Raw genomic sequence first — 13,761 nt, 5'->3', positions numbered from 1 at the left:
TATTTACATTTATTCTATAAAACATTATATTAATTATCTACTTATAGAATTTTATTAAATATATTTAAAATAAAATTTTAATTCCTACATACTTTGAATTGGTACAATTATTATAATTTGTTTTAAATATTCAATTAAGAACATTTTTATCTTATCAATAGAAAAGTGAAACGCAGAGGTTAGGGGATAAGTAAATATTTTGTATGTCAATTTATTTTTCCGTTCGTATAGTAGACTTTATCTAACAAATTATATCTTCTACTACTACATTGTTAAGCGAAAAAAGAACCTTATGTATAATTTATAAATATTACTATACAATAAATATAATTATAAAATTAAAGTTAATTATATTTCAAAGAAAGTTGACGAAATTTTATTAAATTTTTGAACCAAGTTGCAGAATATTTCGGTGTTCGTCTCCTTAAAGAATCATTAAAATCCACTTTTATTAGTCCAAAATGTTCACTAAAAAATTTATTACATTTCTTAATTTGCAATTAATTTCACATAAATAAAATCAAAAATAACTATATCTAATTAACAAAAACTATTATCTAATGTTAATTGTAATAAAGTCTAACTGTTGTAAAATTACCTGTATCCACTGGTCCATTCAAAATTATCTATTAATGACCAAGCAGTGTATGCTTGAACATTACATCCATCTTCGAAAATAGCTTTTAACATTTCTTTTAAATATAAAAAATGATATTCTACACGCTTTGTGTCCTTCAGCTCACCTTCATCAGAATATCCATTTTCTGTTATATAAATTGGCATGTTTCCGTATTCAGATTTTAATTTCTTAAGTATGTATCTTAATCCCTCCGGAACTACCTGTTTTGAAAGAATAAAAATTTTTTTATCTTACTTATTTTAAAATTTAAACATTGTGATGTTAAATTTACAATTTTACAAATCACAAAAGTTTATTTTGTTTTCAATATATTAATTAACTTTTCTTTATTATTCCCGAAAAAGATTTTTTTATCAGCAATATTTTTGATATAAAAATTAATTTTGATTATCAATATTTTTATTATTTTATTTATTTTAATTATTATTTTGAAATATTATTTTTAATAATTTTAATTTAATAATATGCAATTATTAATATATTACAGATCCTCCGTTTTTAAAAGTGGCATCATTGTTTGACATTAAAAAAACTGACGTCAAAATAGTTGATGCGGATTATTTAAGAAAAGGAGTCGAAAGAATTAAACAAATAAATATAAACGACCAGAGCAAGTTGAGCCAAGAGAAAAAAAAATTAAATTAAATTAAATTTTGATTCTTTTATTTTGGAATTCTCTGGTAAAATTTTATATTAAATTTATGAATATTATTTCAAATTTGTTCTTTGCTTGATTTTTCTAATAATGAATTTGATTTAATTTTTCTTTTGAATTTAATTAATTATCATTGAGTTTAAAACTTTTCAAAAATGAATTTAATTTTCTAAATTAAATTAACTGAAATATCATTCATTTGATTTATATTTTAATTTTTCATTCCATTGCTACTTGAATTAAAGAATCCTTATTCTTGATACTTACAGCAAGCCAGAAACTTTTTCCTCTAGGCCATTTTGGATCCATAGTAAATGTTGCATTCAAATCGTACCACTCTACATTTCTTTCATCATTGAATCCTCGTTCACCAATTCTAGAGGTATAATGATTCAAAGCATAGAAATCTGCAGTGCCTCTGAAATAAATTCACACACATATACTTATTCAAAGTAAACCACTGAAAAGAATTTTTTTTACCAACCTTATGTAATCTATCCATTTTTTGTTAAACGTTGGTAATCTAGAATTTGTCCATCCTTCAAGAATACTATTTTCCTTTACTAATTTTTTCATTACTTGCGGATAGTCCCCCTCTTTTGAGAATATCGGATGAGAAAACCATCCACAAGATAATTGAAATGCCTCATCTTGTAGTATGTCATTTTCATTCTTAGCAAAAAAAGAATTACATACATTGGCTATTCCTATTATTCCATTTTGTTCATTGTAAAATTCTTCTTTGTACAAATGATAAACTTTAGCATGAGCTTTTAACATATTGTGACCACAAATGTAATTTGCAACACCAGGTAAATTCATTCCTATTAACCATTTTGGATTACATATTTATAAAATCGAAAATTATTTTTTAAAAATTCGCTATGATATATCTCACCTGGTGCAAGATAAGAGGTTCCATAACCATAATTGCATAAACTATGAGGTTCATTGAGAGTAATAAAGACTTTGATTTTTGGTCCCAATTCTCTAAATACCACTCTAGCGTAATCTGTAAACCATTTTACCATTAGTTCATTGGTCCAACCACCTAATTTCTCCAGTACTTGAGGATGATCCCAATGATACAGTGTTACGTAAGGTTTGATTCCTTTTGAATGTAATTCATCAAGTAGATCATTGTAATATTTTATGCCCTCTTTACTGATGTTATTTGCAAAACCATTTGGTAAAATTCGAGTCCAACTTATTGAAAATCGATAGAAATCGAACTGCAAACGTGGGGAAAAATTTAAAAGATCTTTTATAAAAATTACAAAAAATTGAAAAGGTGGAAGAAAATTTTAATATAGGGAGTAAAAATTATAGATCAGTTAGAAAAAATTACCCCAATGTCTTTTAAAAGTTTGAAATCTTCTTTGTAGAGATGATATGAGTCACTAGCTATATCTCCAGTACTTTTGTTGTTTACCAATGATGAAGATGAGTGTGAAAATGAATCCCATATATTTTCACCTTTACCTGTAAATAATTTATAAATTGTTCAAGTTACTTTAATTATTTTTAGAGGTATTAAGGCCAGGCTCCTCCAAAAACCGTGTTTTTTTCAAACAAATTTTATTTATATTACAAAAAATATTTATAAATCAAAGTTTTTATAAATTAAAAGACTTATAAAAGTACTACTTGAAAAAAAATTTTTTTCTTATTTTTTCAAAATGGCGGCTCCTAAAATCGCTGCCGAAACGCGTCCTTCGTGTTGGTGGGTGACAGGATAACTCAAAAACGAATCATCTGAAAGCAAAAATCAAAACGGTTTCTTAATCTGTATCACATTGGCTATGGTGTAAACTACAACCAAAAATATTCATTGTTATTTACAAAAGTTATAAACAATTAAAAGTGAAAAAAAGGGTAAAAAACTTAAAAAGTCTGCCATTTTGTTTTTTTTTGGTGAAAATATTTTATTGTAGTTTACACCATAGCCAATGTGATACAGATTAAGAAACCGTTTTGATTTTTGCTTTCAGATGATTCGTTTTTGAGTTATCCTGTCACCCACCAACACGAAGGACGCGTTTCGGCAGCGATTTTAGGAGCCGCCATTTTGAAAAAATAAGAAAAAAAATTTTTTTCAAGTAGTACTTTTATAAGTCTTTTAATTTATAAAAACTTTGATTTATAAATATTTTTTGTAATATAAATAAAATTTGTTTGAAAAAAACACGGTTTTTGGAGGAGCCTGGCCTTAAAGATATAAATAATTTATTAGAAAAAAAATCAGGCTGGTCCAGTTAATTCACAAAGAAATTTTTACAATCAAAATTCTGGAAATTTTCAAAATAATTCAAGAAAAAACTCTGATAATAATCAAACGAGGCTATCAAAATAAACAAAATAATTTTATCAAGGAAATCACAATGGAAATAGAAATAATCCTCATGGATATCCAAATTGTAGTTATTATTAAGGAAATACCTAATTATCAAATTAAAAATCAAGAAAATAGTAAACATGGACATAGACAAAATGGATACAAATTCGAGGTTAATGACACTATTAAATAGAAAAGAATTTGTCAAATCTTTACCATCTAATTTATGCGAAGAATTTTTAAAAGAATAAAAAGTAAATATTCATGATCATTTAAGAAAATGTCCTATAATTCATTTCATAATAGAAAATATAAATGTTAAAGCATTAATAGATACTGGTTGTCAAGTAACTTTTATTTCAGAAAATTTTTATGAAGAAAATGTTAAAACATTTTAAAAATTTTCCAAGTTTATCAGTAGTAGGTATGATTATAGTAGGTGAAATCGTAGTACGACCTGTAAAACTTAAACTTCAAATTTTAGCCAAATTCAAAATAGCTGATTGGTTAGGACAATTTGTTTCCAAATAATTAAAATTTTAACCAAACTTTACCATTAATATTCCATGCTCCTTCAATTTGATACGCAGATGTTGCAGCTCCTATTTGAAAACCTTTGGGAAATTTTAAATATTCTTCATCGCAGCATTTTATCCTAAAAAAATGTAAATCATCATTATTTATTTATAATTTATTTATTTACAATTCTCTAAAACGTAATCATTCTTTTATATGAATAATTTTAAAAAATTAAAATATTTTTTTAATTTTGATTAGTTTTTTTTATTTATATTACTTTTTAACATATTAAATAGAAATAAAATAGTTTTAGTATATACTTACTCTGAAATAAGAAGAAAAGTAATAATTAAATGAGAAAAAGAAATGTATTTAATATTTTTACGATTCCAAAACACTGTCATCTTTTAAAGTATTCAATAAAACAACAACTAAGTGTGTCAAAGGTTATTTATCCTCTAAGCCATGAGTTGATTGGCAATGAATATTTATATCAGTTTAAATCCACGATAAGTCAACAGTATAAAAACTAAGAGCAGAGTGAATGTTTTTATACTTTAAATGTTTTTCTTTAATTCTAGAAAGAAACATATATCCTTTATATAATAGAAATTCCAGAAAGTTAATTTTAAAAATTTCTTATTTTTTTTTTACTCTAATTTTAGAACTTTGTCAAAAAATATTTCCTTATTTTTATCAATTCTTTAGTTAATCGTAGATTATTAGCTCTTTGCACGTTGTTATTCTCTTTTTTTGTATCACGTGTAAGAATTTTTTTTTTAATGACTAACATGATTCGTAATTGATATTTCAGTACAAATATTAACATCTATTAATACCCGCGTGGAAATGGAATTATGTGTAAAATCATAAAAACTATGGCCGAAATCGAGTGCCAAGGTAAGAACAATTAACATTATTCTGTGTTGTTAATTTTTTATATTTATATTTTCCAACATTTTTACCATCAGTCGGCAAGGTTTTTGTTTTTATTTTTCAAAATTTTTACCATCAGTTGGTAAGGTAGATTTCTGTGTCGATAATTTTTATATTATTGTTCTTCAAAATTTTCACCATCTGTTGGTAAGGTAGATTTCCATGTCGATTATTGTTTTTTCAAAAATTTTACCATCTGTCGGTAAGGTAGATTTCTTTGTCGGTAATTTTTATGTTTTTATTTTTCAATTTTTTACCATCCGTCGGTAAGGTAGATTTCTGTGTCGGTAATTTTTGTTTATATTTTTCTAAATTTTTACCATCATTCTGTAATATAGATTTCTGTATTGGTAATTTTTATTTTTCAAAAAACTGTTTTACCTTGCCAATCGATTGAATAAGGTGGGAAAAAATAAATAATTTTTTCATTTTGATAAAGAATGTTTATTATTATTTATTGTTTACAAAGAGTTTACCGCAGTCTGTAGTCATAGTTATGAAACATAAACTTTGTTATAAAAATACTTTCTTTAATTGTACTTTAAAGATAGTTTTCGACTTTGTAATAAACTTTTAAACCAAGTGGCAGAATATTTCAATGTTCTGTTTCTTAATGGTTCATCGAAATTAACATGAATAATTCCAAATTTTTCGCTAAAATATAAAATTTTTGATTAAAAAATATAGATTACATTTTTTGATGACTTATAGCCAGATTAAAATATAGACAGAAAAAAGATTTTTATTTGTTCGATTTACAGATGGCTTTTTTTTTTAATATTACGAAAATTCGAAGTTTTATTAAAACAAAATTATTTAGCTTTTTTTTAGTTAATTTTTAGCAATTAAATATCTGAAATTACTAAAAACAAGTACCTGTATCCTTTAGCCCATTCAAAATTGTCCATTAAGCTCCAAGCAGTAAAAACCTGAACGTTACAATCATCTTTATAAATTGCTTTTAACATTTCTTTCATATATAAAAAATAAAATTCCACACGCTTTTCATCCATTAATTCACCATCATCTGAATATCCATTTTCGGTAATGTAAATTGGAATATTTCCGTATTCTTTCTTTAATTTATTAAGCATCTTCCTTAATCCATGAGGAACTACCTATTTTTAAAAAATATATTTTATTTAAATTATGACGAGGAACGGGTCTGCAAAACCAAATAAAAATATAAAAAATTACCAACTAAAAATCTACCTTATCGACTGATATTAAAGCAGTTTTGTTTGAAAAATAAAAATATGAAAAATTACCGACACCGAAATCTTCCTTACCGACTGATGGTAAAAATTTTGAGAAATAAAAAATATAAAAACTTACCGACATAGAAATCTACCTTACCGACTGATGATAAAAATTTTGAAATGCCAAAATAAAAATTGAGTCTTTGACTTTTTTATACTTACAGCAAGCCAAAAACTTTTTGCCTTAGGCCATTTTGGATCTAAGGTAAAAGTAGCATTAAATTCATGCCATATGTCCATTCCGTTGTTAATTCCTCGTTCAACCATTTCACTGGAGTAGTGATTTAGACCATAAAAATCAGATGTACCCCTGGAAAATAATTTTGTAAAATCAAAAAGGAACAAATTCAAAAAGAATTTTTTTTGTAAAAAGAAAATTAACAATTTCTAACTTGATGTAGTTGATCCATTTTTTGTCAAATACTGGTAACCTGGACTTGCTCCATCCTTCACGAAGACTTGTTTCTTTTATCAATTTCTTCATTATTGGTGGATAGTCACCTTTTTTTGAAAATATTGCATGAGAAAACCATCCGCAAGTAAATTGAAATGCATCGTCTTCTAATTTTGGATCCTTATTTTTAGCAATATAACTATTACATACGTTGACAATTCCTATGGTTCCTTTTTGTTTTTTGCGAAATTCGTTATTGTACAAATGATAAACACTGGCGTGTGCTTTTAATACGTTATGACCACACATATAGTCCGCAACCCCAGGCAAATTTGTGCCTATTAAAAAATTTAATTTTAGATAATTTTAAGATATAATTATTATTGGTTTTAGATGATCACTGTTTTTAGTGTTCTTCACAGCAATAATTAGTCTAATTTGGCTAAGCCCCAAAATTATGGATAGTTTACGCTTTCCGTATGTAATTATTTGCGAATTATTCGCAGCATAAATGACATCATCAATATTTTCAATAATTCGTCGTGGGATTTCTCGGAAGCAACTGCAAAAATCTAAGAAGACCTACTTTGATCCGACGCCTTCATAAAACGATAGTCAAGTTCGGCTAATTTATCAATTTCTTTAACTTTGCTGAACGCTAGAGTTTATCACCAATTGCTAAGCAATAGATTTAAGAAAACTAATTTTAATTACCTCGTCACCGTATGCACTAAGATTTTTAATTTTTTGAACTTAAATTCAACTAATTATAAGCAGGAGGATTGTTATTATCATCTTATTATGATTAAAAAAATAGCCTATGTCTTACCTGGTGCAAGCAATGCATGTCCATAACCAAAGCTACAAAAAGCAAATGGTTCGTTTACGGTAAAGAATACTTTAATTTTAGGTCCCAATTCTTTAAATACCACTCTGGCGTAATCAGTGAACCATTGTACCATTAATTCATTGGTCCAACCACCTAATTTCTCCAATACTTGAGGATGATCCCAATGATACAGTGTAACGTAAGGTTTAATTCCTTTTGAATGCAATTCATCAAGTAGATCATTGTAATATCTTATGCCCTCTTTACTGACGTTATTTGCAAAACCATTTGGTAAAATTCGAGCCCAACTTATTGAAAATCGGTAGAAATCAAACTGCAAAAAAAATGATAATTTTAGATAATTTATAAAATCTTATAGTCTAAGGACAGAGGTATAAAATGATAAAACTTACTCCAATGTGATTTAACAATTTAACATCATCTTTGTAGAGATAATATGAATTACAAGCCACATCACCAGTGCTTTTATTATCAACTTTTGAATCTGGTTTATGTGTAAAATGATCCCAAACATTTTCACCTTTACCTACAAAATTTTTTAAATATATAACAAAATTTTAATTTAGGGAATATATTTAATTGAAAATATTTCAAGCGGTTTACCACTTATATTCCAAGCTCCTTCAATTTGATAAGCAGCAGTTGCAGCTCCTATGGCAAAATCTTTTGGCAATTTAAAATCTTCATTGTCCTGACATTTGATTCCAATTGTTTGTACTTTAACAGAAACATTTACAAATTCAAATTTTGTCAATTCAATAAAAATTAAATTAAGAATTATTTGCAATTAAAAATATATAACTAATTTTGATATTGAAAATAAAAATGATTTTTTTTTTAATTTACTTACATGATAAAAGAAAAACTACAATAATTACTAGAAAAGAAGTAAAACAGGGAATTATCATCCTACTGCACTAATAATATAACAGCAATTACATATGTTGTATTTGACTTGCAAGGTCAATATTACAATTATGAAAAATAATTTTTTAAACTGTCGACACTCATGTGAAATAATTTTGTAGTATCAGTTGTGACGTCATCATTTAAATAAAAAAAAAATAATTGTTTTTCCACTCAACTATTTGGATGCTTCCAATTGACAAGGTAAGAAAGAAATAATACTTGTGAACTGATAATATATAAAAAGAAACATTACAACTTTAACTATAATGATAAAAACCACTTTGTGAAAAAAAAATTATTTTAAATTTAAAAATATTTTATTTGTATCCAGTTGAGAAATTAAAAAAAAGTAGAATAATTTAAAAAGAAGAATTGAAATATTAAATGATAGATATTCTTTGTGCTACAAAAATTTTTAAATAGAGTAAAAATTTTTTTTTGGTTAAAATTAAAATAATAATAAAGTAGTTATCTTCTATTATATTAAGTTAACAAATTTCCACTAACGACGCTGAAAAATTGTATTTTCACTTATTACATATAATAATTTCAAGTAGCCGTTTGTCCCTCAAATCTACATTACCGACTGATGATTTATATTTTCATTTTTCAAAAAACTGTTTTATCATCAGTCGGTACGGTAGATTTCTGTATCGGTAATTTTATATATGAAATGCTTCATATACATTTTACTTATTTCCACCCAAAGATAAGGGCAATAGAAAATTTCACTCGCAGTTTAGCGCGAGCTATATTTTCCTAATTTTCAAATAAATCAAAATCCTTTGTAATATGCTTTAAGAAAATCTTATCGTTTCAAGAAGTTGTTTTTAATTTTAGTCCTAAAAAAAGGTTATTTTGTAATTTAAAAATTTTTATTTTCCCATTTTTAATTAAAAAATTGTTTTTTAACAATTTTTTAATGATTTTTTACAATTTATTAGTGTTATGCAAATTTTTAATTAGGAACCTATAATTTTTTACCTAATTACAATCGTAAGGTGTCCCAGAACATAATGAGGACGTTTTCATGATATCCATTATCATATACAATAATTAGTTTAGGTTCAGTATATTCATAATTATTTAAATAATAATTTCTCTATTTTAATTATAATTCAAGGATAGTTTACGATGTTGTAATAAACTTTTAAACCAAATTGCAGAAGATTTCATTGTTCGATTCCTTGATGGTTTATCGAAATCAACTTGAATAATTCCAAATTTTTCCCTACAAAAATGCAATATTTAGTTGTGGTGATTTTTTTTTTAGCAAATTTGTGTAATCGACTAACTGAAATAATAAAAGAAAACTATACTTGTATCCTCTATTCCATTCAAAATTGTCCAATAAACTCCAAGCAGTATAAAGTTGTACATTACATCCATCTTTGTAAATTGCTTTTAACATTTCTTTTAGATATAAAAAATAAAATTTCACACGTTTTTCATCCATTAATTCACCATCATCTGAATATCCATTTTCAGTAATATATATTGGAATATTTCCATATTCTTTTTTTATTTTCTTAAGTATCTTTCTGAATCCTTCAGGAACAACCTGTTTTTGAAAAATATTATTTTTATATTCATTCAATACATAAACATTAACTAATTCAATAATATAGAAATTAATATCAAAATTAATACGAATTTGGATTTATTGGTTAATTTCCCGAATATTATCTCCCGAATGTCCGAAAAAACAGAATACGCCATTTTCCATCTTGGATCCATCCGTTAAAAACGATCTTAATCGTTTCTATTTTTTTAATTAAATTAAATATCTCGTTTCCTGTGATATTCGGGAAAAATCAATTCTGACAATGGACCACAAACACAAATTTTCATAATTGATTTTTTTTCTATGTTAATTACCGCTAGCCATAAACTATTCGCCATTTTCCATTTAGGGTCTAATGTAAAGGATGCGTTAAATTCAGCCCATATATAGCTTCCGTTATTAATTTTTCGTTCAACTACTTCACTGGAGTAGTGATTTAGACCATAAAAATCTGATGAACCCCTAAAATATATATTCCAATTGATCACTTTTTTTTTTTGCAGAAGCCACTCTTTAGAAAAGATTATAATTAATTTCTAACTAACTTGATGTAGTTGATCCATTTTTTGTCAAATACTGGTAACGTTGACTTGCTCCATCCTTTACGAAGACTAATTTCTTTTATCAGTTTCTTCATTATTGGTGGATAGTCTCCTTTTTTCGAAAATATTGGATGAGAAAACCATCCGCAAGTAAATTGAAATGCATCATCTTCTAACTTAGGATCCTTATTTTTTGCAAAATAAGAATTACACATGTTGACAATTCCTATGGTTCCCTTTTGTTTTTTGCGAAATTCATTATTATACAAGTGATAAGCACTAGCGTGTGCTTTTAATACGTTATGACCGCATATATACTCAGCAATTCCAGGCAAATTAATACCTATTAAAAATTGTTTATATAATTGAGCTGCCGGATCAAAGAAGGGCACATAACCCATTTGAATTACATTAGTTATGTGCCCTTCTTTGATCCGGCAGCTCAATTTTATTATATCACAGTATTTGAAAAATCATCTTTCAAGTCAATTGCAATGTAACTGTTTTTAATCTCATTTGTAATAAATAATAATTGGAATTAAAATTTAGCCGTTTTAAATTCCTCCCTGGTTAAAATTACGCATTGATTTCAGATTAAATACATACAGATTAGTCCGGATTAGTTCAGAAATTATATACAAAAACAATCCAAAAATTATCCGTATTAGTCAGCAATTAATCTGAATGAAAAGATAAATCCGAAATCAGTTCGGAATAGTTCGAAATTGGCATGAAATAAATTCGCAATTTGCCTCGCAACAATTTGATATTGTTTGATCAAAAAAACAATCCAAAATTAGTGCAGAATTTTGATGTAAACTATTCACAAACAGTAAGCAACAATTTTAGTACTGTGAAAAAACTGAATCCGACACGAGTCTGTAATAATCTAAAATATTTATGTGAAAAATCTGGTATTATATCTGATATTTATTTGTAATTAAAATATTCTTAAGTGAAATTCTGAGCTATATGATTTGGTTTTATTTAACTTACAAGTAATACAATCCAAAGAATGAGACCAGAATAATCCAGTAAATCCTGAATCTGCATTCAGAATTACGTTTAACCGAACAAACAAAATTTTGGATTTAGCCGAACTAATTCCAGGGGAGAAAAACCTGACAGTAAACCGAACTGTTTAGGAATAATTCCAGATTAATCTGGAAACAGTCTGTAATTTTTACCAGATACATTATTGCAAGCTTCCAGTAGATTATTTAGGAAATGTTCACTGAAGATTCCAGTGATGATTCCCTTGATAATTCACTGGAAGTTTTCTTCGAAATTCTGGTGATGCTTCCCTTAAGATTCAGATGAGTTTCTGATGATATTCCCCTGGAATGTTTCAATGAGATTCCGGAGAAGCTTTCTTTAAGGGAGAAGCACGCGGTGTCGACTGGGCGCCATTCTTGGGCCATACTTGTTTAGGTACACAGTATGTATTGTGACGACATGGCAAATGGAATTTTATATTTTATGAAAATAAGAGATTAGAACAAATATTAAATTATTTAAATCAAGATGGAAAAATTAGTAGTATTTGTGTGACTAGTAAATCCAGTATAAACTGAAATTAATCGGATCATACCCAACTAATAAATTGCAAAATTACTTCTAATGATTCCGAAATTAATCCGGCCTGTGTAGTCAGTAAATGTAGAATCTGCATTCACTAGTTTGATCGAACTGACTTCGGATTAGACCTACTTAATTCCGGATTAACTATAGTTACACAAATCGGGCAAATTTCAGATTTAGGGGAACTAATTCCGGATGACAAAATCCTAACAATAAACCAGATTGTTTCGTACTAATTCCAGATTAGTCCGGTTACACTCCGCAATTTTTACCAGGGCTAATTAAAATCCTTATGTTTGCAATTTGTTAACTACTGCTACTTTTTATTATCATCATAATAACTTCTTACCAGGTGCATGAACTCCGTATCCATGACCCAAGCTACAAAGAATAAATGGTTCGTTAATAGTAAAGAATACTTTAATTTTTGGTCCAAATTCTTTGAATACAACTCTGGCGTAATCAGTAAACCATTGTACCATTAATTCATTGGTCCATCCTCCTAATTTCTGGAGTGCTTGTGGATGATCCCAATGATATATTGTCACATATGGCTTGATTCCCTTTGAATGCAATTCATCAAGAAGATCATTGTAGTATTTTATACCATCTTTACTAATGTAATTTGCAAATCCATTTGGCAAAATTCTAGCCCAACTTATTGAAAATCGGTAGAAATCAAACTGCGAAAAAAATGATAATTTTAGATAAATTATGAAAAATCTCACAAAATCTAAGGATTGCACATCCTTAGGTGATAAAACTTACTCCAATGTTTTTTAACAGTTTGACATCATTTTTATACAAGTTATATGAATTACAAGCCACATCTGCAGTACTTTTGTCATCAATTGGCGAATTTGGTTTATGTGAAAAATGATCCCAAACACTTTCACTTTTATCTGTGTGAATTTTTATAGTATATACTGAATTTTCTTTAGTTAGAGTAAGTTATTTAATCATTTGTTAGAAAATTTTCTAATAATTATGATTTGTCAATTAATTTAAGGATTAAATTAATAATTATTTCAAGCGGAAATCTTACCGCTTATATTCCAGGCTCCTTCAATTTGATGAGCAGCTGTTGCAGCTCCTATTTGAAAACCTTTTGGAAATTTTAAATTTTTGTCGTCCTGACATCTGATCCTAATTTTGTGTACTTTATCAAAAAAACAATATTCACAATTTTTTAACATTTAAGTAAGCAGGAAAATTTAAGAGCATATTAAAAATACACCTGCATCATGATTTAATATTTGGATTTTTTTAATTTAATTTATTTACTAACCTGATATAAGAAAAACTATGGTAATTAACCAAGAAGAAGTGAAATGTTTAATTATCATCATTTTAATAAATATTTAGTTTCAGTTCATATGCTAAAACTTTGTAGATTCTTATACGTTGACATATTAAGGAAGTATAATATTTGTGAACTGATAATGTATATGTATAAGTTACTTATTGATAAGAAATACTTGATGACAAAACAAATTAAATGCAGTTTTTTTATATGTTATACTTTATTTGTTGATAATAGTAAATGAATAAATAATATAATAATTTAAATAATATAA

At 26.7% G+C, this 13,761-nt stretch overlaps 3 protein-coding genes across 4 annotated transcripts; all 3 read right to left on the bottom strand.

The window, feature by feature from the left end:
• Positions 1-179: 179 nt before the first annotated feature.
• LOC127288856 (myrosinase 1-like) lies at positions 180-4,839 on the bottom strand. Its single transcript, XM_051316547.1, has 8 exons — positions 4,474-4,839; positions 4,185-4,285; positions 2,644-2,777; positions 2,194-2,527; positions 1,780-2,119; positions 1,563-1,713; positions 599-840; positions 180-468 (listed from the first exon to the last, which is right to left on the bottom strand). The coding sequence occupies exons 1-8, from the start codon at positions 4,551-4,553 to the stop codon at positions 345-347; spliced, it is 1,506 nt and encodes a 501-aa protein (XP_051172504.1). The 5' UTR covers positions 4,554-4,839; the 3' UTR covers positions 180-344.
• Positions 4,840-5,511: 672 nt separating this feature from the next.
• Positions 5,512-8,695, bottom strand: LOC127288858 (myrosinase 1-like). Its single transcript, XM_051316549.1, has 8 exons — positions 8,439-8,695; positions 8,192-8,305; positions 7,981-8,114; positions 7,568-7,901; positions 6,737-7,076; positions 6,507-6,654; positions 5,962-6,203; positions 5,512-5,739 (listed from the first exon to the last, which is right to left on the bottom strand). The coding sequence occupies exons 1-8, from the start codon at positions 8,494-8,496 to the stop codon at positions 5,616-5,618; spliced, it is 1,494 nt and encodes a 497-aa protein (XP_051172506.1). The 5' UTR covers positions 8,497-8,695; the 3' UTR covers positions 5,512-5,615.
• Positions 8,696-8,976: 281 nt separating this feature from the next.
• Positions 8,977-13,630, bottom strand: LOC127288857 (myrosinase 1-like). Of its 2 annotated transcripts, XR_007844096.1 has the most exons (9): positions 13,473-13,630; positions 13,230-13,343; positions 12,953-13,086; positions 12,534-12,867; positions 10,607-10,946; positions 10,376-10,523; positions 9,817-10,058; positions 9,482-9,728; positions 8,977-9,339 (listed from the first exon to the last, which is right to left on the bottom strand). XR_007844096.1 is itself a non-coding variant. In XM_051316548.1 (8 exons), exons 1-8 carry the CDS (start codon positions 13,531-13,533, stop codon positions 9,605-9,607), a joined length of 1,497 nt encoding a protein of 498 aa, XP_051172505.1. In that variant the 5' UTR covers positions 13,534-13,630; the 3' UTR covers positions 9,357-9,604. The 2 variants fall into 2 exon arrangements, 1 of the variants encoding a protein (XP_051172505.1); XM_051316548.1 differs by lacking the exon at positions 8,977-9,339 and having other exon boundaries at positions 9,357-9,728.
• Between the last annotated feature and the right edge of the window lie 131 nt (positions 13,631-13,761).

This window comes from Leptopilina boulardi, unplaced genomic scaffold, assembly GCF_019393585.1.
Source record: "Leptopilina boulardi isolate dan_hultmark-lab unplaced genomic scaffold, ZJU_Lbou_2.1 LbouV2_396, whole genome shotgun sequence".
Lineage (NCBI taxonomy): Eukaryota > Metazoa > Arthropoda > Insecta > Hymenoptera > Figitidae > Leptopilina > Leptopilina boulardi.
Note: the sequence above shows the minus strand (reverse complement) of the source record. Positions and strands in the feature narration are given on the sequence as shown.

Bases quoted from the DNA above. Each gene is read 5' to 3' on its own strand.
- LOC127288856 (XM_051316547.1), bottom strand. From the start codon at position 4,553: ATGACAGTGTTTTGGAATCGTAAAAATATTAAATACATTTCTTTTTCT. The intron at 2,778-4,184 runs GTAAAGTTTGGT...AATTATTTACAG, and splicing joins AGGAGCATGGAATATTAATG to GTAAAGGTGAAAATATATGG. The intron at 2,120-2,193 runs GTGAGATATATC...AATGGTTAATAG, and splicing joins AACCTCTTATCTTGCACCAG to GAATGAATTTACCTGGTGTT.
- LOC127288858 (XM_051316549.1), bottom strand. From the start codon at position 8,496: ATGATAATTCCCTGTTTTACTTCTTTTCTAGTAATTATTGTAGTTTTT. The intron at 8,115-8,191 runs GTAAACCGCTTG...AAAATTTTGTAG, and splicing joins AGGAGCTTGGAATATAAGTG to GTAAAGGTGAAAATGTTTGG. The intron at 6,655-6,736 runs GTTAGAAATTGT...ATTATTTTCCAG, and splicing joins AAATGGATCAACTACATCAA to GGGTACATCTGATTTTTATG.
- LOC127288857 (XM_051316548.1), bottom strand. From the start codon at position 13,533: ATGATGATAATTAAACATTTCACTTCTTCTTGGTTAATTACCATAGTT. The intron at 10,524-10,606 runs GTTAGTTAGAAA...TATATATTTTAG, and splicing joins AAATGGATCAACTACATCAA to GGGTTCATCAGATTTTTATG. The intron at 10,059-10,375 runs GTAATTAACATA...TTTCAAAAACAG, and splicing joins CGAATAGTTTATGGCTAGCG to GTTGTTCCTGAAGGATTCAG.